The following is a 20,426-nucleotide window of genomic DNA, read 5'->3' on the forward strand; positions in this document are numbered from 1 at the left end:
AGCTTGTTTCCAGTCAACACAGTGAAACTTTGTACAAAACATTTATTAACAAGTACCGGTAGTAGTAGTGACTACTTCATACAGGTAAGGAGAGCACAATTTACATATAAAAATAATCAAGTCACAAACAAATACTTAACAAAAAACGTCCATTGTTCTTTGAATACAGTAATGGCGTCTTACATGTTGTACAATAACAATGAGGAATCTAGTGTGCTGTGCCTGTCCTGTGTTAGCAGAAGGTGAAGTAGAGAATAAAGAGCTAGCTGCCACTATCAGAGAGAACAATTTAACAAAGGGCAATCATGCTATGTTACTGCTTAACAGGACGCAGTCAATCAGTGCAGAGCCAAATGTGTGGCAACCTTGCGTTCATGTTACCTGTCTTTTTCTCTATTGTTCAGGGGAATACACAACACTGGACATGTGGTAACTCCACAGAAAGGCACCACGTGCTGCAGCACATTTTCACACTGTATGTTTTTTTTTTGACTGAGTTTAAAGCAACTCAGCTAGCTTGAATATGGAATATGAATTTGATTAAGTAAAGTTTAGTTACAAGCAGTAACACTAACACACCAGAAGCTAGATGGTGGAAGGTTGATCGTGGGATTAGCAACTCAATCCTGTAAAACCCAAACTGCTACAGACACAGCAAGTACAGCACTAAATCAATATTAACATTTATCCACATGGGCTTTACTAAATAAAACATCGAAAATACCTTTTACCTCAAATGTAAGGACACTTAGTGGAGTTGTTGAGTAATAAGTTGTTCTTGGAGTGTAGCAGCAGAAAATATATTGGCTTGTTATTTATGTGTATGTACATCGAGGCGTCTCGAAGAAATGGACTGGTTGATAGTAGACTGTAGCAGCTTCAGAGTTTGGTGAATTTTTCGACGTCTGTAGTCATCATGTCGGCGTGTTTGACTGACACGTTGGCAGCTCCCATTTTAAAATCTTTTAGACCATTTTCCTTGACCTCTGATTCCTGCAACAAGTTGAGAAAAAGAAGACATCTATGAGTAAGATGACTAAACTAAGGCTTGATTATCATGTCTTTACTTAATCGAACAAAAGAGCCAGGGACTCTTACCTCTGATTTACTGCACCAGCTGAAGCAGAACAGGTCACTCTTCTTAACAAACAGATCGGGGTTCCTCTTTTCTTGCTTGCATCCACCTAATCATAAAACACACACGTCTCTAAAGTGTTCCTGTGAATTGCAGGCTAATCATAGTTTATTGGCATGCAGGTATGGGTGTGCCCTGCATCAGCAGGGAAAAAAAGTCTCACCTGTGATCATGCTCACCAGCAGGCCAGACACCATTGTTGTCAGTGTACCCAAGAGGGAGAAGTAGACATAGGACAGAGAGTACCAGGAGTCTGCCAGAGCAGGCCTGACACTGACACACAAAGGAAGGCATTACTTTTATTAACCTGCACTTGTTTCATCAGTACGACATCTAAGGAGATACTTGGAGCTCATCTGTACTCAAATTACTCTTTGTTCTGATAAATACTCTAAAGCACATCCTTTTTTAGACATGTTTTTCTGCTTTGTTTACACTGAGAGGTCATTGAGTCTCCCTTTTCACCATGATCATGTTACATGCTTGAGTAACAGCGGATGGACCTTTGTTTATGTCACGTGACTCACTCAGGCTGTGTTGGCACTGGGCTGGTCCAGGGCGCTGCTGTTGTGAAGTTGTGGCCCATTGTGTTGTTGCAGCCTATAGTGCTCAGTGGGAGAGGGTTTGTCTTGTCAGTGGTTGGTGGATACATCTGGCCTCCGATCCCCACCCATAGAGTCAAAACTAGACCGATGATCATTCCTACAAGTCCTCCCTGGAAATCATATGCAGCTGATCAAAAACGTCCTGTATATGTCACACTTGTCTGCATTTCTTTCTGTTATGAGATTGTGATTTTATTGAATGTTCTGTAAACAGGAAATACTCACGACTGAATTTGTTGTGCGGAAAAACATGCCCAATAGGTAAAGACCAAGAAGAGGCCCGCTGATCATGCCAAATATGGACAAGGCTGCCTGGAAACAGAAAATCATCAGGAGTTCCTAATGTTGAGCTCTAGGTGGTGCTGTAGAGTAATGTATGGCTGCAGTTGAGGAGCAAACTGGTGTTACCTGCAAAACGCTTCCCATCAATGAAGCCACTCCAGCCATCCCAATACACAAGAACCCGAAAAATACACCTGGGAGGTTTTAAAATGAGAATCATTATCATTGGTGCTTCTGAATAGAATCAACTTTTTATTCTTTTCTTTTACTCTGTATCATATTACCAACTTTGAAATAACATTACATATCTATAAACCAGAAGTAGAAGGTTTAGCATGCAGCATGTTATTTAATTTAAGAAGCAACCTCATCAGACCAATAGCAGATATCGCACCTTCAGTTTTAAATGATCTCAGCTTACTGTGATATTAATTACACAGATGAATCACTCGAACTACATTAGGAATTGTAGTGTTTGATCCATTTATCTGGGCCATGTTCATGCTCATTTAATCTCATATAACATCATTATTACTGTTATATACTTTGCAACATTCTAATAATAGTTTGGCACACTCACTAGTTTTGCATTTTACTCTTCATTATAGTGAAGAAAACAAAGTGTGAAATGTCCTCTTAGTTTCTTCTTTCTTACAGTGTTCGCTTTGTTTAACTGAACTTTAATGAAAAGGAGATAGTGGCTTTCTTTGCAAACAGCATGCAGAGTCAAACTCAAATGTAATCAATAGTAAATGAAGGAATGTATAACGTTGTGTTTGCTGCATTACTGTAACAGAACCTGAGAAAGGGGCCACACCTTCTCTCCTTGCCAAAAAGGTCAGATTGCCTACAAGTTTCCACTTGTGTGCTTCTCTTCTCAGTGAATTCACCTCATGTGAACGTTCACTTACTTTATTGTTTAATACTATGTGAAAGAGATAATAAATGTCTATCTCCATCATGTCAGGACTTGTTCAGTAAAACAGAAAAGCTTTCCATCACAGGAGTCATATTATAGGTTGTTAACTTTATGATCAATGTAGGAACAAGGATCCTTCCCTTTTCTGTTTTGGGGTTTTTCTCAAGTTATACGAGATGCCTTGAAAGAAATAATGAGTTTACAGGAAGACTTAAATGAAAAAGTGTTCTTCCCAGCAGAACTAAAGCCTCTTAACCTTTTGATCTGATAAAACACTGGCTCACTGTTTGGCGATTGCAGAAGTATTATTTACACAACTTACTCAGGCCCATGTTCATCCAGGTCGTCTGTCTCTGTGTGAGGTTTTTACACACCGGAAAAATAAAGTCTTCCACTGTGACAGCAACCAGAGCATTAATGCTGGAAGACACTGTGCTGAAAAAATATGAAGCAGCAAAGTTACTTAAGAAAAATACACATAAAGGCTCATGTATTTAAAGGGCTTTTTAGAATAAAGATTAGTGTCCAGTAGCATCAGATGGTAGCGACTTGTACAATGTGTTAACAAAATGACTATAAAATGAAATGAAAGATTAACTCGCCCCACCATCAGTTTATCAACAACGGGGAATATTTCAAGGAGGAAACAACCCAGGTAATTCCAGCTCAGTATGTCCTTATCATTGCATCTTATCTACCTGAGCTTTTCCCTATCAACTTAACATAACTTTGTCTACCACCTCCTCACCTCAGAGTACCACTGTATGCGGCCGCCACAAATAATCCAGGGATTCCAGGAAAGTCTTCCAGAATATCCATGACCAGGTAGGGCAGCAGCTGGGTCACAAATATGTACCATTATAACACTCTTTACTGTAATTAAGTCTTATCCAGAGCTGTGAAATGTTTGTGTTGTACAAGTTGCAGCTGCACTTACCTGGTCAGGGGTGCCTATATCACCGTTTGTAAGCGGGTCACAGTTCTTGTAAACGGAGTACATGGTGAGGCCAGAAAACATAGCCAGACTCACAGTTACCCACAAGCCAACCATGTTGACGTACAAAGACCTGCGAGGTGAAAGAAGAGGTGTCAGGGCATGAGCCTTATCTCACCGCCATTGATCACTGTTTGCGTTGCTGTGCAGAAAATCTCACATCTTGGCGTGTCCCAGAGTTTTGCAAGAGATGTAGCGCTGCACCTGGGATTGGTTGATTGAGTAGATAGACACCCACATGATGCTGCCGCCGACTACGATAGTCCAAAAAGTATGTCGCTTCAGGGGATCTGGGTCAAAACTGTGAAGAGAGCCAGCAAAAAAAAAGAGAAATGTTAAAGGGAAAGCATCAGCAGTTTAAATTTGTGTGAAGCGTGAGGTCACCTTGAAGACATGAGGAAGTTTTCTGTTTAATTGCCTAAAGAATCCTTTCCAGGGAAGTGTCCTTCTCAGGACACTATATGCATAAAGGCTATCAAAAAGGTATCACGTTTTCAGCAGGAGCCATTTTCATCTCACATCACATCACATGACATTGTGTGACAGCTTGACTGTTTCATGATGTCTTCATACTCTGCTCAAAGATAGTTATATAAATACAGCATGCAGCCATTCACAAGTACAACCTTCGTATTGCCCCTGTTGAGAAACACCCACTCAGCAAATAAAGTGCTGATGTCAGCAGCTGATGTCTAATTGTTTCTGGCAAGCAAAGTATACCTAGCTGGTGATTATGTTTTGGTTTTTTGGTTTTTTTAAATTTACAAATGAAGTGATCTGTTGGACAATCTCTGATTTTCTTTTGTGGTCAAATGTGAAAGAAAATGTCGGCAGGGTTGGAGGCTTACACCTTCCTGGGAATGATCAGGGACATGCAGTATGAGCCATTTATTAAAGCATCCAATGACATGGCTTATTGAAAATCACTCATAAACATGAGCGAAAAATGCACGATGCAAGAATCTCTTAAATGTTGTTGGTTTTAAAGTTAAAGATTAACCATCACAAAAACAATGATTGGTGAAAATCTCACATGACTTTAGGCTTTTATCGAGGTAATTCAACACATATGATCACCCATTAGCAACCATTGGACAACATCGAATGTTGGCATTCATCCATTGCCTGGCTAATAAATAATATAAGCTACGAGCTGGCAAAATGTAAACAGAAGTATTTGATAGTGTTACACATTATGATAACTAAGGCCCTGCAGTAGCTTACAGTTATGTTAGTTAAAATGAGCTAAATGCTACTTAGTGTCCTTTTAGCTGTTAATTAATTTGGAAGTATCTGAATGATAAGATTGGTCTGATTTTCCTCATTTACATGACTTACAATCTTAAATATTGTAGCATATTGTGGCAAAACAACAACACTCGAGCTTTCCACCTTGAGTCTGACATAAAAAGAAAATGGCAGCTCAATATGATGAGAAGAAAGGATGGAGGCATACTGTTGAAGTTGGTTTTCTTGCTACAAACTAATTGCCCTGACTCAGAGGACTTGTATCATTTTAAAACAGCCACCATGAGACACTCGCCATCACAAATCTGCTTGTGTACACTTACTCGAACGCCTCTAAGCGGCCTCCTTGGCCCGCGTCTTCCCATATCTTCGTCAGGCCTCCCTGTAGCACGGCTCCTCTCGCAATGACAGCCACAAAGCCCACCAGCATGATCACCATCTGCAGCACGTCTGTCCAGATTACTGCTTTCAGGCCGCCCTGAAAACCAAATCCATGGTAGTAGAGCTTATCAATTCCAAGTACTATTGTAAAGTCTTCCTAATTTAGTGCCAGTGTGGGCTGAGATAAGACTGGATTATTTATCCCTAACTGAAATAGATTGATTACAAAGTGTGTTATAAACACTATTAGGAACCACATTACTTTGAGTGTAACACATGACTGATCTATCAGATTGCACTCATCATATAAAGTGTTTTGATCTCAGACTATGAATTATCAACAGCATATACAGTACAAACCAAAGTGCAGTAGAGGATGCAGACTGCTCCCGTAGCCACCAACACTCCCCATAGATCCAGTCCTGTGACTGAGTAACACACAGAAATAATCCATAATGATTCAAGTTTCAAGCCTGTTGAGACGTAGTAATGTGACATTTTGGTAACTTGAAGTCAAATGATCTTGAACTTCAATGACATATCTTAAGAGGAGTCCTTAATCACTCACTCGGTAGTTTATAAACTCTGTTATCAGGACAAAGAAGTGGTATGTAAAAAGATGAAGCAGAGCACTGTATCACTGAGAAGCAGTTGACAAAGTTACAGTTAAAGCTTAGATTGACATCCCTATCTGACCTCGCGTGTCACAAAACTATTGTCAAAAGAGGTAGTCGGAATGAACACGTGGTAAATCCACCTATGAAAGATGATCATCACACAAGAGTTCATGTTTCATGACTGTATCCAGAACAAACCACATATGAACTTACTTTGATTCAGTGCAAGAGCTGGAGCGTAGATGACCAGACCGGTGTACAGGGCCTGAGAGAAGATGTGGCCATTAGTTGATTAGATAGAGTCATAAAGGATTAAGGTATTTTTTCCACGTTAAATATGGATTTTTCTCTCCATTATGAATGGTTTTATACATTTCTTTTTCCATTATCTAAGTACAAAAAGGACTGATTATTCCTCAGTTTTAAAAGCCTGTTTTAGTTACCGTCTGTACAATGTACATTGATGTTCCAATTATTCGAATGGGCTGGCTGAAGCGCAGCTCCAGGTACTAGAAATGGAAAGGAAACCTTGACAGTAAGACATTGTGAAAATTGTAAATTGATTTACACAAAACAGGAAGAACAAATCATTAAAGCTATTTGTTTTGTACTTTAACTCCCATTTACATTTACAACACTTTTTGATTGCAGTTGGACTGTATACAACCTTTGATAATCATTTACCTTTGTCCATTTATTTAAAGATCATCATGTTGTCTGCAGCCTTCCAATAAAGTATGCTGGCTTTATTGGTTTTTGCTTAATGAATGTTTCTTCCATCACCTGCCATCCAGCATTGGTAAAAAAAATACAGCAAGTAAGAGTTTGTGACATTCCCTACCTCATATGCGCTGGTGATCCCCAGTCTGTAGAAAAGCGGGACAAAGAGCTCAGCAGTGATGGCAGACATGATGGTATAGGAAAAGCCAAAGAGCCAGAAGGCTGTCCCGAACCGGTAAGCCTCGGCAGGTGTGCCAATAACTGTGATGCCAGACATGAAGCTAGCAGTAAGTGACATGGCAACAGGCACAGCTGTCATTTGCCTCCCACCCAGCAAGAACTCTGCGCTGCTGGACTCTTTACGGCCTCTGATGGCCTGGAAGAGGCCAATGCCAGATGCCCCCAAAATAGTTCCAGCAAACACAACATAATCCCAGACAGAGAAAGTGGCCACTGGACCACCTGTACCAACCATGGTTCTGTCGGCAGAGGAGCTTCTGTTTGATGTATTATCGTTCTTAGGTATAAATTATCCTCAAACTCTTCTCAGGTCCACTTATAAATGGACCATTACCAATGTGTCATTTTTTTAAATCCAAAGAGTGTAGGGTTCAGGCTCTGTTTTTATTCTATTTTTCCAATCAGCGATCCGCGGCGCTCCATGTCGGCCTGATAGGAGAACAATAAGATACTTAACGACAGCTCCTGCAACCGGTAGGAATCTTGTCGACTGTGATGCTTTCAGGAGTCTATAAAGATTAGTTCACTTAGTTAATAATCCATCAAGGACATACTGAAGTCAGCCAATGGACTGTCAAAGGTCAGGATGCTGTGGTATGTTGAGGTTGGGCCATTATTCTAAAACTAAACGAGACCTGTGTTATCAGGTAGTTCCAGTTCCATGAGGAAATGAACTGAGACAACAGGGGTCTTTATAGTGTTCACGTCCGGGTTACTCAGTGGTTACTGGAGTTCTGAGGAATATCAGGAGGCAGGGCGGGTTGGATGATTACTGCTGCCGTGACATCTTTTCTATGTGTCATGAATGATTACTGTAGTTTTTCTTAGCTTAACTATATCTTTGGTTATCACTACAGTCATGCATAGAGACGCATGTCATTTAAAAGTCAAAAACATGCTGACATCTGCAAAGTAATTGCAAAGAAGGGAGGTTTGAACTGTTGACAAGGGGGCCTTCGACTGAACACAAAGTTTTATGTGTGAAGCATTGTAATATTACTAACCTATTGGATGAGTGAATTCAGTTTAGTCCCTCCTAATGAGAGCGATCAGATCCATCAAGTCTCAGGGAGTTAATGAAAAATGGCACTTACTGTTAATGTTTGTAAAGGTTAAGTCAGAGCCGGGGGAAGAAACAAGCTGCTAAATGGACATTGACCACTTTTCTGTTGATGTTTTCACTCTATTGTAATGTTCACTGACAGATTTACTGAACACTACTGAATGAAAGCACGTCAGCCCATTGGCCACGTGCACTGTCAACAAAGACTCTTATAAGACACAGACTTCAGAAACAACAACTGTGAACCAAATAGAAGAAGAACAAATCTGTTTCGCTAATGCTTTTTTTGTGAGATGTTAATTTATGACCAGTGAAGGAAATGTAAGTAAACTGTTAGTTTGTTTGAGGAAAATCTCAACAATTGTATTAAAAACAAATTCAAATGGAAAAGTGATGACTATCAGACAGGTGTTGGCTATCACTCTCATTCAATAAAAGCAGAGATAAGAAAGTCTCTGTAGTCTGACAGCGTTGGGAGGAATGAGCCCGATGTCCTGACAGCTCCTCTCAGTTTCTGCAGTCTGTATTTGAAGTACATTGTGTAACTTTGATTTTACTCACTATGTGAGCAGATTAGATAAACCTGCTCTCTACATCTACCAGTGTTCAACATTGTCTGGACTGTGACTTCTTCTGAGTTCAGTTCTGCACATTGCTGACTGGTGCCAATTCTTGCAAACAGCAACGCAAGAAGCAATATGTGGAAATCCAAATCTAAAATAGTTTGTATAGTGGAAAACAAGGTTTTCCTTGCGCTCAGTTTTATTTGAATGAAAGACAACATCAGTTACATTCTACATTTGATGAGTGAGTAATGAGGTACACCTCGTGTTTATTATTCTTTGAGCCAGAAATGCATCTTTTAGGGATTTTCTGACATCTAGTGGACAGGTGGTGATACAAAGGCTTTTCTTGTACAGAATCCAATGCGTCATTTTCTTGGACTGCTGAATGAATATTGATCATGAAAGAAACCATTTATTCATGTCATTCACATAATGGACTGTGAGTACAGTTCCTTTTCGTCATAGATCGAGGATAATGGCTCACATGGAATATAAAACGTTCTCATAAATACTGTTCAGCTGGGATGCTCAGCCTCACAGAATCAACAGACCTGCAAGCTCCTGAGGTGAGAGAAACTAAAAGGTTATACTTCTGATTCTGTTTTTCTGGTGGTCAGGTTTTCACATTCTCCTCCTTGTTCATACAGGTTCCAAGTAAAAAAGGAAAGAAAACTGCACCGTCTAACATGGAGACTGCAGTGTTCAGCTGCTGGCTCCTTTTTCTGCTGTTCAGCCCAGCTGTTCCCATGTGTATACCCTCTGACTTCACCCTGCACGTAGAGAGACCCGAGTGTGACTTCTGTGTGGCCATCAACACCACCATCTGTATGGGGTTCTGCCAATCATGGGTAAGTACCTTCTTTGTGGTGAAATACAGATTATCATTCATATCTTTTGATTGATAAGACAAACGCCTCAATCAAAAAAAAAAAAAAAAAAACATCATTCAATTTTTAGAAAACTATTTTTATTTGACATTGGGAGACGTTCATCAACCTCAGAGTGTGAGTGTGCCCAAAGGCTGGTTCTCATCAGCAGGTGTTTTTGGCTTTCCAGAAAAATAAAGTTCAACCAAATGAATCTCTCACAGAGTAAATGAATTTAAAGGAGCAAAACATACACAAGATCACTCTAGAGTTGGCTAGCACTGTTGCCTCACAGTGTGGAGATTCCTGTTTCCAATCCCCGTCCGACGGGAGCCTCTGTGAGGAGCTCGCATGTTCTCCCAAGTATGCCAGGCCTCTCTGAGAACTGCTTGAACTGAAATTCAACCATAGCATTCCATTCATACACAACATAATTGATTGAATGTATTTGTGAAATATGTATTGAAAATATTACACATTAGTTATGATGCTCAAGTCTCTGTGTTTGGGCTGAGATTATTTTAAGTAAATTCCAATTATTTTTCATCATTTCAAAAATTCCTACTTTCTAAATATAATGTTGTGTTTTTTGTGTGTGTGATGTATACAGGACAGTGTCGTAAAGGGCCAACACAGCCTACCCTTCCTCAAACAGAGAGGATGCACCTACGACAAAGTGGAACATCGAACCGCCGCTCTGCCCGGCTGTCCCATCAAGACCAACCCCGTCTTCACCTACCCCGTGGCTCTCAGCTGCAAGTGTGATTACTGTAGGACTGAAACTGACGACTGTGCACACAGAGCCGGCACACTTGGAGCTCGGTGCACCAAACCAGTCAGACGTCTTTACCCGTATCCTGGCCAGAGCAACTACCTGACCCCTTCCTGATTCATTTTTCACATTACACATCGTAAGCTGCATGATTCATGAACATGGAGAAAAAGGAAAACGTGACCCATTGCCTTTTGACAGATGAATGAATTGCTTCATGTTCTGTTCTGTTGCCTATTGTAAACAATCTGTTTCATTGTGCCTTTGTCCCCAAACCTGTTTGTGCTGGAGTTCTGCTTCTCAGTTTACAATGCAGGTGTTAATCCTTTTGTGTGTTTCGCTAACCTTAATGAATAACCTTCCTGTGAACTTGTGGATGTGAGACTCGTGGATTTCTTATACACTGTTAGGGATACTCTGAATACACCACAATTACAGCTCAAATCTCGAAATAGCTCTCTGTCTAAGCTGTGCTGGACTTAATCACATCCTGTGCCAATCCATTCTGCTCTCTGTTTACAACACAACAAACACCATGACAGCCCACAATGTCAGCTCAGTGCACTATATTTGCCTCAGCGGTCATCTGAGTGCACGTGAGACTTGACACTCCTTGTAATTTTAGACATCCTAGTATAGGAGTGTTGACGCATCACGATCCACCACACAGCAGTTACCAAACGCCAAAATCACACAGTGAGTTTGGTAACTGCAGGGTGATTCGTCTCATCTCGAGTACTTCATGTTTAGTTTCCCGTCACAATGGGGAATTCTGGAGGACAGCTGATGCTTATTATTAGCTCGTAGGGTCAGAGGGAGGGAATGTGTGACAGATCCATCATGTGGATGTCTGTGACGTTTCAGCTTTCTTTTGTCAGTAACTATTCTCTAAGGTTGTTGTTGTTCTTAATGCTGCAGCTCATAATAATTTATTATATGAATACAGCCAAAATATAAATAAAAAAAGTTTTTAAAGCCCTGTCGAAGAGATGACCTACAGAACATCAGATTTAAAGGGATCAAACAAAAGTGAGGAAAATGGAATAGTTAGTGTAACTTTTATCAGCAAACAGCTGATCTACGTCTGCAGTACTCACAATATGCCTGCATCACTCATTCAGTAACTGAAAATAATCATAATAAGTCCGCTTGAAGCAACATTGAGGTCTGGCAACAAACTGAAGGAGGTCAAGCTGACAGAGGGAGGAGCAGAAAACTGTTTGCTAAAATGCTGCGCCACTATAAACACAGCAACCCTACTCTGTTTAACCTTGCAGACAGACAGCTAACACAATGGTGCAGTACTTTTCCACCTTGGTGTTTGTCGTCTGTTGGCTCTCTCTGTCTTTGGTAGTGTTATCAAGTTGAGTAGTGCTTCTTGTCCTGTGACCAATATTGGACAACAGTGAAGATATCATTTTTTTTATCAGACAGACATGTCAAGCTTTCTTTACAGGAAAAAAATAATCAGTGAATATTAACCACCTCTCTATAAAGCTGTTTCCATTCAAGAATAACTGCTTCTTTAATGCATTTGATTTGATTTACTGAACTATATTTTTATGGTTAAAAAAGATTACAATTTGATATGGTCGAGGCCTTGTTTTAATCCGAATGCTCTGAAGTTTAGGGTTTATTATGCTGAATTCATAATGCTAACGGTTGACCTGAAGTGACTTTAAAATCATCTGACTGATATGGCACAATAGTTTGAAATACCTGGCCCCAATTCCCTGTGCTGTTGTTTTGAAAACGCTATTGGATAAGGCACGAGATGAAAGGGAATTTGCTCCCCTCAGCAGTCCAAGAGAAGCAGCTCTGCCGTCCACATACCGACCACTCATTCACACAAACTGTACAGTTTTGTTTGTGTTGTGTTTATTCAACTAGAAAAATGGGAGAAATGTTTTGTCATGTGAGCCGCACAGGCAGACAATGACGGTCTGGCATTTGGTTAATCCGGGCACCAGTCTAGTCTAGACTGTATGGTTTACACCTCCATTTATCAACAACTATGGAGCAAGTTATGACTTTCAATCTCCTCTGATTGATTGTTTTCTTTGTTTTCAACAGCAGGGGGATGTTTTATTGTTTTATTTGATGCAACTGTTTGATGGATTGTAATGAATACTGTAACAGATTCATTATTCCCATGTGTGCATTTGTACCTTTTTTGACTTCCCTTGTAACATCTCCAAGTTTGTCCAAGACTTTTGCAAAACAAATGGTGCTCACAACATCAACAGTTGTATTTCATTAGATCACCACTAATTAATAAATATTTCACACTCATAGCAGACTAACACTCTAACATCATATGAGTTAGCATTGGAGCCACTGTGACTCAGTACATATAAACAAAGCTGCAAGGAAGCATGGTTCAATACGACAGGACCCTGTGACTGATTGTTTTAACAAAATGTAAATTCACACATTTCAAGCAGCAGCCATTTTTTTAAAAAAAAGATAATGATGTGCCACTGTAACAGTTATATAAATATAGGAAGCTAACAAATTGTGTCATCCCTTCTCAACTAAACTGGAATCATGTGAAAAACAATCATCTAACTTTAGACAACAGCTTATGTTAGCAGTCAGCTACTTCTAAGAATCGTACTGTTAGTGGGGGAATTTACACTTTTCCATCAGCTTCATATTGTCCCGTACTTTGGCAAATATAACTCCACAGCACATAAATAATGTTTAATTGTCACCACCCGCAACAACTCAATCCCACTGGGGTCTTCTTCTGGTACGAATGTTGGATGAGGTTACTATGTATATTTATGTACGAGAGATTGATGTTTGCTGTAGTAAATTTTTAGGAGTTGGCTCGTACATATGTTGCAATTGAAGCAGTGGTTTCATGCTTCAACTTGATATGTTGCTATAAACATTGTTGTTGCATAGTATGCAGCTTGGATCATGATTTCAAACATTTATTAAGTCGGCCCTACCCCTGGGTTATTACTGTGAGGTATTTCTCCTGCTTTGATGTGAACAGTGTGTTCGACCTAAATATCTGATTCCTGTTCTAACCTGAACCCTGAATTTCGAGATAGTCCTGATATGAGATAGGCTCTTACTGAAATACCAAAGATAAAGATCTAAATAGGTCAACTAGGTGTTCACATTGAGTCACACAGAATAGATTAGACAAATCCAGAAAAGAGAAGACTAAAATCTATTTGCTATTTAAGTGTGATGGCAATGCCATATCTGCATAACTTGTAAGTGCACCAACCCCTGTTGCACAATTTTAAGCCTGTCATTTATTTGCATTAAAAGACATGAACCTATTGGCTAGGAATGACCACATCTCAGGTGAACCAGTTTCAATCCAAACAAGAGGCCTCTTGTATGTGGTATCCACCCTGTAATCATGCAGCTATTTGGCACTGTGAGTACCTGCTATTAACATTTAAGTGTGAAATACACAGGAAAAGTACCTTGGAGTAATTCAGTGGGATTTCTTTTGTTTTTGTTTCACTTTAACAAGAGATACGTCGTGTTTGTCTGTTCCCTCTTTCCTCTATTTATCAAAGGGGGTTTAGTTGGACGCCTAAACAGAAGGAAAAAAGGGAGGGGTTGAATTCCTCTCCTCCCCCAGTCACATTTCTCCAGCTGAATGACAGCATGAAGGAACAAAGACCAGGAGGGCTTACTTAAAAAAGAAACTCCTGATGATACTCCTGTCTGCCTTTAATCATTTGTAAATTACCACAGCTAAAGTCCTTCTGACAATGCAAGAACATTGACTTAAAAAAAAAAAGTTGTTTTCATATCATACATTATTCCTTCTTTTATTTTTTAAATGTGTTATTGCATAACCTTTTATTCATCCTTGAGGGGGAAATTCTTGAAAGATCCATTCACATATAACCAGCAGTGTTGTAACACATCAAACCAGAAAATATGCAACAAGGATACATATTGGCTAATAAATCTTTTATTATGACTCACATTTAATTAAAAACAAAAAACCTCCCACCTGTGATCAAACTTTTTCTTTCATGTAACCAGTAACTATTGCTGTCAGGTTAAATAATTTCTTCGAAACGGTAATTAAGTCTAATTATATAGGTGGTAGCTTTTCACCATGACACAGACAAATAGCACGTGAATGGAAAGATCTAGAATAATACAGAATGATCTCATCCCACAAACAAACTCACAAGTTTAACTGAGTGATCCTAAAACCATTATCGACTTAACCCAGTAACTTTCAATCGGCCAAAATCACCTTAATTAAAAGAGAATGCTATCCTAACCTTAAAAAAAACAAATAAACCGATATTAACACGCGTTTATTGACATATTTTAATTTTAATTCACAGATTAATAAACGTAATCCTCAAACAATGGTTTCACTCAACACCCATCCGTGTTAAATTTGGTAGTAAGATGATTGGTGGACCACTTTGATTGACTGGTCTAGTGTCCAATGAAACAAGGGGAGGGTTCAGTTCAGCAAATCATTTCGAGTGTTCACATTTTCCTAACGGTGATTGGTTGTCAGGCCGTCGTAGTAAGGTTGAGAACACGCCCCCCAAGTTTGAGACTCAATGGAAATTTCCACTCTCTCCTCTCGGTAGTATAATAGCAGAAGTGACTCCGGTAGTTGACTGAGATCATACCAGACACACGGCGTGAAACTATCTTACAAGAACCACCACAAGACAAACTCTCGGTAAGTTAAACATTTTACATTGTGTTTTTTTTATTCATTTGTGTGTTTTTAAGTCATTCATTAGGTCGTGGTAGCCACATTGTTCTCTTTTAGAATCGGTTTTTGGTTTGAATGGGTAACTGACTGAGCAAGTTTTGCCTGCTAACCAAGCCGACTGTGCCTAAAAAAACGAGAATTACAGCTCGTAATATTAGAGACAGAAACGTAAATAAAATAAGACTTCGTAAAGAACATTTACAAAGGTCTGTGCAGAACCATTATTTAAAAATACTTTCAGTGTTCACACTTGTTCAGAAAGAAGAGACGTACATTGACGTTATTTCATTAAAATGCATTAAACGAAGCTTACAATGAAATCAGTTTTATTTAAAGATAATGCTTTTTAAGTTGCGTTAAATGTCAGCTGCAAGGATAGAAAAGTGTCAAGAATGTATGAAAGGCGGTAATGGCCTTATATGGTGTTCCGGTATGGGAGCCAGATAGACCACGCCCACTACGAGTACGACTCAAATTACAACAGAGCTCCTGCATCGTGATCTCGTGAGTCTGAGGCACCGCGATACGTCAAATCCTCCCCTTGTCAGGGAGATAAAGCTCTGTGTAAATAGAGCAAGTTCTCTGGAATCTGTCCGTCTGTTCAGTGATACTAAACTCATTCAATGTTGTCTTTCTAGGAATCCATTCATTGATTGAGGAAAACTTGAATCTACATTTCTACCTTCATACTAATATTTAAACTTGATTCAAAGTCATCATGTCTCAGCAGCAGATCAGGTGAGTGTCACATATTCACTTTTGTTTCCCATATAGATAACTGTACTTGTGTATTGTCCTATTCTCTGAAGATTTTTTTTAATTTAAAATGAAAGTAAAGAGAAAGGGGTCATAGAAAACCTTCAGAATTAATTAGCTTTACATAAATAATGATCTTTTTTTACTTGTGAGATTGCACATCACATATCAAACAGTTTAAGACAATATTAATTTTTTTTGTCCCTGTTGTTGTCTTTCAGCCTCCCCGCCAAGCTCATTAATGGAGGTATAGCTGGCATTGTTGGGGTAACCTGTGTCTTCCCCATTGACTTGGCCAAGACCAGGTTACAGAATCAGAGACAAGGCCACCAGGTCTACAGAAACATGTAAGTATTTTTACTTCTGTCTGTAATGACGTCACTCTAGTTTCTCAAATCTCATGGCATTACGCCTACTACCTCCGCTTGTAATCCAGTACTATTCCTGCTAATCCCACATGGCCCCAGGACCAAGTGCAGAAGTGTAGTCTTGGGTGAATCCCTCCCTTTATGCACCGTGATAACAAGTTATAGCTCGCATTCCTATGCAGTGAGCTGGAGGGATGCTTTCGCGTGCATGTGAAGGATGGAAAGTTACTGCTCCATTTCCTCACTCAGCATTGATGTGACCTCAAAGCAGCTGTGAATCAATAATTAAGATTGAATTATCAGTGATTTTAATACATGGGCTCTTTAAATTTAGCTAAAGGAAAATAATGAATTGTTTGTGTTTTATTAACTTTATTTAACCTTTTTTCTCCTGTAGGATTGACTGCCTTGTCAAAACAGTCCGATCAGAGGGTTACTTTGGAATGTACAGAGGTAAGATTTATGCACCTCTCACTATATTACTAATCATTAGGTTTGATGAGTAGCAAAGGGTTAAATATGAGGATTGGTAAAATCTTTGTATGGTTTAACATGAATTACAACTAGGTTGATAGTCCTAATGGTTCAGCCGCAGTTTATTCTGAATGCATTGGCTGCTTGATTACTTAAACATGTAACAAATGGTTATAATAATTGGGATTGGGATACAGTGGCAATAGTTGTTTTCATGCCAAGTGGATTTTCATCTTTAAGCTCAGGTGTTTTGATAGCATTCATGTAATTGAGTAGAAAACCCTTGAGTTTATTTTATCTTGTGGTTGTCATTGAAATGTGAGGTAAACTGAGACCTTTAGTCTGAGTCTCTGCTTGTGTGAGGAAAGCTGTTTGTTTGCATCTGTGTTTTTCATATTACAGACTTGGGTCCCCCTGGGATATTGAAGGCTAGCCGATAAGGCGCAGCCACGCTGGAGGCAAATCATTAAATGGTTCTTACAATATTGCTCTATTTAAAACTATAGGCACACGTTTTTGTTTTGCCATCTATTCGTCCTGTATTTTGACTTCTTCTTCATAACCTCATGTCTGTCTCTTTACTGTCCCGTCAACGTGTCTAAATCACTTTCTAGACTTTGAATTGTGTCTTTGTGGACTTGAGTTGATCTTAAATGAATCTGTGATGTAAATAATTTTTAGTTTCAACATTCTCACTGATCAGTCTGTAAGATTACCTAAAGTCTACGTACACAGTACATGGTCAAATCCCTCTGTGTGTCCATTCACTAACATCCCTTCATTTCTCTCTAATGTTCTCTTACTGACTTGTAGTCTTCCTATAGACTCACAGACCTCCTCTTCTCTAAGTTCTCTCTACATATAGAGGGCTCTTTTTTCATGAACTGACTCACTGTACTTCATAGACTCTGGATGTTTTCTCCTTTTGTCTTTTCTCGTCATGTCTGTTTGAATAGTTTCTCATATTCTCTCTGAATGTCTTGTTTGTTTTTATATTGATCCCCCTCATCATCATCACTGAAGCTACTGTAAATTGAACATTGACTTGTACATTTTAAATGCTGTAATGATAGTGGCGGGGAATGTTTTTTTTTTTCTTCTATGTGCTGAACAAAAGATGTTTATCGTGACAGGAGAATTAAATGTGTTCATTTTTCTCCTCAGGTGCTGCTGTTAATTTGACGCTGGTCACCCCGGAGAAGGCAATCAAGCTCGCTGCCAACGACTTCTTCAGGCAACACCTCGCTAAGAATGGGTACGACAGATTGTCTCATAAAATCATCTAAAGATTAAAAAATACTGCTGCTTGTTTTTTTTTTTTTGTTTTTTTTTTTTTTTTTTTCTTCCTTACTGAGACTTTTCTCTGCGTGTTAACAGAAAGGGACTCACGGTGTTCAAAGAGATGCTGGCAGGTTGCGGTGCAGGCATGTGCCAGGTCATTGTCACCACCCCAATGGAAATGCTCAAGATACAGTTACAGGATGCAGGCAGACTAGGTGAGAAGAATTGCAGTTAATACCTAACATTTCCAGTGTTGACGTTTCACTTAGTTTGCTTTTACTAAGCTTAAAGAAACTCCCACAAATTTGTGTTTATTTCTTTCTTTTGTCTTTTATTAGCAGCGGCCCAGCAGCAAAAACCAGTCATGATGTCTCCCACCAAGCTGGTGGTAACCAACACCATGCTCAGTCGCTCATACATCTCTGGCACGGTGGTCTCAGCACCACGAGCGGTTTCTGCCACACAGATTGCTAAAGAACTACTCCACACTCAGGGCATCCAGGGGCTCTACAAGGGTCTCGGGGCCACACTGATGAGGTAATACTCGTCAACCCGTGAGACAAGTTACACTTGTTTTCGGGTTTTCACTCTTATTCAACGTTTTGCCTCATTTCTTTCAGGGATGTTCCTTTCTCTGTCGTGTACTTCCCCTTGTTTGCAAACCTGAACCTGCTCGGCAAACCGAGTCCTGAGGAAGCGTCTCCCTTCTACTGGGCTTTCCTCTCAGGCTGTGCTGCCGGATCTACTGCTGCTGTGGCTGTTAACCCCTGTGATGGTGAGTTATACAAGCCTTGAGCTTTTTTTTTTTTTTTTTTTTTTTCTGATTATAAATTCCATGACTGGAATAGTTCTGCAATGTTTTCTTACGTTTTCTTTCTTTTTCTCAGTTGTGAAGACCAGACTGCAGTCACTGAACAAAGGGTCCACTGAGGAGACGTACAGTGGAATCCTGGATTGTGTGAGGTAAAACAATTGAAGTTTTAGTTGTTGTATTATGACTCTTTTTGTCTGCCTTAAAACATGCTTACAAATACAACCTTTTCCTTTTGCTTCCTCTGCAGTAAAATAATGAGGAAGGAGGGACCCTCTGCCTTCCTGAAGGGTGCCGGCTGTCGAGCTCTCGTCATAGCTCCTCTGTTCGGCATCGCACAGGTTATGTACTTTGTTGGCATTGGCGAGTACATCGTTGATAACTCGCCTCTAAGCCTCCTGTCCCCATGATCATCTACGCGTTAGCTGGATATGAGCAGAACCTCTGAAGAGCGAAGAATGTTGAAAAGCTGGCAGCTACATACCACCAGTTTACAGCAAACGCATGCAGCCTTGTCTGATACGCTCAGAAAGGCTTCAGGGTGTGAAGACCTGCAGTGACATCTCTGTACGGTCTGACGGTTGTGTTGCACTTGAACACTTTGTGACTTATCCAGTAGGCCGTGGCCCATGTTTGCACTTAAAACTGTTAGACTTGATGAGCTGTGGGGCCCAGAGTTACAGTTTTATTCTTTCACTATCCCTGAAACAGTCCTACTGTGTTTCCCTCTGTGAGGGAGGGGAGCTCACTCCATCAATGACGGACCTTTATCTGTGTTTACGTGAATAATTTTTTTTTTTATGTGAATGCCATTCTATTTTCAATTTGCTAAAATGCAGTACTCTTCTATTAGTTTTTTGTTTTGTTTTTTTAATTTGCCTTACATTCATGTGACCTCAAATTGGAGACACTTCTGGCAACCTTACATCAATAACTTAGTATACATGTTTAATTTGACTGACCAGTAACGCAGGACCACACACATTTTCCAAACCATCAGCAGTGTCCTGTTTGATACTTGATATTAACCCTCCTGTTGTTAACTGATCTCTGAACTGAATATGCATTCATTCACATAACACATGTATGTATTTATGCACATTACCTCTTTGGACATTTCAACTTATCTGCTTATATCGATGACTCAAATATTCTTGGTCTATTCCTTCAAAAAAGCAGACGTTGACATTTCTGTTTGGCATTATTACTGTGACTGTGAAAGATGACTGTTACCCAATTTTGTATTTGTCATGGCTTTTTGTACATACGATATATATGCATTAAAAACTTACAAAGTCCATTTTGTGTTTGTTTGTTTTTAACAACTTGACTATAATGAAGACGGCGTATTCAGTCTCATACGTAGACCAGCACGTATGATATTCACTCCCGTTTTTCTCTAAACTGCAGAGTGGTGATAAAAAAGATGTGTTCACTAAATAGAATCTGGGTGTGAAATATTAAACATGAATGTAGTTCTGAGTAAAGTACAATGCTTTTTAATCTGTCCTAAAACTAGTTAAACCACAATGAAGGACAGTGGTTTGAGGAACTAAAGCTGTCAGTTTGAAAGTCATTGGAACTATAACAGCAGCTAAAAAA

At 39.6% G+C, this 20,426-nt stretch overlaps 3 protein-coding genes across 7 annotated transcripts; 2 read left to right on the forward strand and 1 right to left on the reverse strand.

Annotated features, from left to right (window-relative positions):
* Positions 1–25: 25 nt before the first annotated feature.
* On the reverse strand, positions 26–8,978 carry slc5a8l (solute carrier family 5 member 8, like). 2 transcript variants are annotated; one of them, XM_079341794.1, is made up of 15 exons: positions 7,023–8,978; positions 6,625–6,690; positions 6,395–6,446; positions 5,925–5,992; positions 5,507–5,661; positions 4,096–4,236; positions 3,879–4,008; positions 3,690–3,778; positions 3,264–3,376; positions 2,149–2,216; positions 1,966–2,052; positions 1,663–1,850; positions 1,299–1,408; positions 1,099–1,184; positions 26–993 (listed from the first exon to the last, which is right to left on the reverse strand). In XM_079341794.1, exons 1-15 carry the CDS (start codon positions 7,374–7,376, stop codon positions 880–882), a joined length of 1,821 nt encoding a protein of 606 aa, XP_079197920.1. In that variant the 5' UTR covers positions 7,377–8,978; the 3' UTR covers positions 26–879. The 2 variants fall into 2 exon arrangements, with proteins under 2 accessions (XP_079197920.1, XP_079197921.1); XM_079341795.1 differs by lacking the exons at positions 26–993; positions 1,099–1,184 and having other exon boundaries at positions 1,337–1,408; positions 1,639–1,850.
* On the forward strand, positions 3,689–12,549 carry tshba (thyroid stimulating hormone subunit beta a). Of its 3 annotated transcripts, none has more exons than XM_079341801.1 (5): positions 3,696–3,766; positions 8,982–9,011; positions 9,220–9,336; positions 9,418–9,618; positions 10,247–12,549. In XM_079341801.1, exons 3-5 carry the CDS (start codon positions 9,295–9,297, stop codon positions 10,523–10,525), a joined length of 522 nt encoding a protein of 173 aa, XP_079197927.1. In that variant the 5' UTR covers positions 3,696–3,766; positions 8,982–9,011; positions 9,220–9,294; the 3' UTR covers positions 10,526–12,549. The 3 variants fall into 3 exon arrangements, with proteins under 3 accessions (XP_079197928.1, XP_079197927.1, XP_079197929.1); XM_079341803.1 differs by having other exon boundaries at positions 9,236–9,336; XM_079341802.1 differs by lacking the exon at positions 8,982–9,011 and having other exon boundaries at positions 3,689–3,766.
* A 2,366-nt stretch (positions 12,550–14,915) lies between these two features.
* slc25a55a (solute carrier family 25 member 55a) lies at positions 14,916–20,124 on the forward strand. Of its 2 annotated transcripts, none has more exons than XM_079340442.1 (10): positions 14,916–15,098; positions 15,773–15,872; positions 16,112–16,237; positions 16,656–16,711; positions 17,897–17,987; positions 18,110–18,228; positions 18,355–18,550; positions 18,634–18,788; positions 18,901–18,976; positions 19,075–20,124. In XM_079340442.1, exons 2-10 carry the CDS (start codon positions 15,853–15,855, stop codon positions 19,232–19,234), a joined length of 999 nt encoding a protein of 332 aa, XP_079196568.1. In that variant the 5' UTR covers positions 14,916–15,098; positions 15,773–15,852; the 3' UTR covers positions 19,235–20,124. The 2 variants fall into 2 exon arrangements, with proteins under 2 accessions (XP_079196568.1, XP_079196567.1); XM_079340441.1 differs by having other exon boundaries at positions 14,924–15,098; positions 18,352–18,550.
* The last annotated feature ends 302 nt before the right edge of the window (positions 20,125–20,426 follow it).

This window comes from Symphodus melops (genome assembly GCF_947650265.1).
Source record: "Symphodus melops genome assembly, chromosome: 4".
Lineage (NCBI taxonomy): Eukaryota > Metazoa > Chordata > Actinopteri > Labriformes > Labridae > Symphodus > Symphodus melops.

Bases quoted from the DNA above. Each gene is read 5' to 3' on its own strand.
- slc25a55a (XM_079340441.1), top strand. From the start codon at position 15,853: ATGTCTCAGCAGCAGATCAG. The intron at 15,873-16,111 runs GTGAGTGTCACA...GTTGTCTTTCAG, and splicing joins ATGTCTCAGCAGCAGATCAG to CCTCCCCGCCAAGCTCATTA. The intron at 18,977-19,074 runs GTAAAACAATTG...CTTCCTCTGCAG, and splicing joins GGAATCCTGGATTGTGTGAG to TAAAATAATGAGGAAGGAGG.
- tshba (XM_079341802.1), top strand. From the start codon at position 9,295: ATGCTCAGCCTCACAGAATCAACAGACCTGCAAGCTCCTGAG. The intron at 9,337-9,417 runs GTGAGAGAAACT...TTGTTCATACAG, and splicing joins CAGACCTGCAAGCTCCTGAG to GTTCCAAGTAAAAAAGGAAA. The intron at 9,619-10,246 runs GTAAGTACCTTC...TGATGTATACAG, and splicing joins TGGGGTTCTGCCAATCATGG to GACAGTGTCGTAAAGGGCCA.
- slc5a8l (XM_079341794.1), bottom strand. From the start codon at position 7,376: ATGGTTGGTACAGGTGGTCCAGTGGCCACTTTCTCTGTCTGGGATTAT. The intron at 2,053-2,148 runs GTAACACCAGTT...TTCTGTTTCCAG, and splicing joins TGATGGGAAGCGTTTTGCAG to GCAGCCTTGTCCATATTTGG. The intron at 1,185-1,298 runs GTGAGACTTTTT...TTTTATGATTAG, and splicing joins GCTGGTGAGCATGATCACAG to GTGGATGCAAGCAAGAAAAG.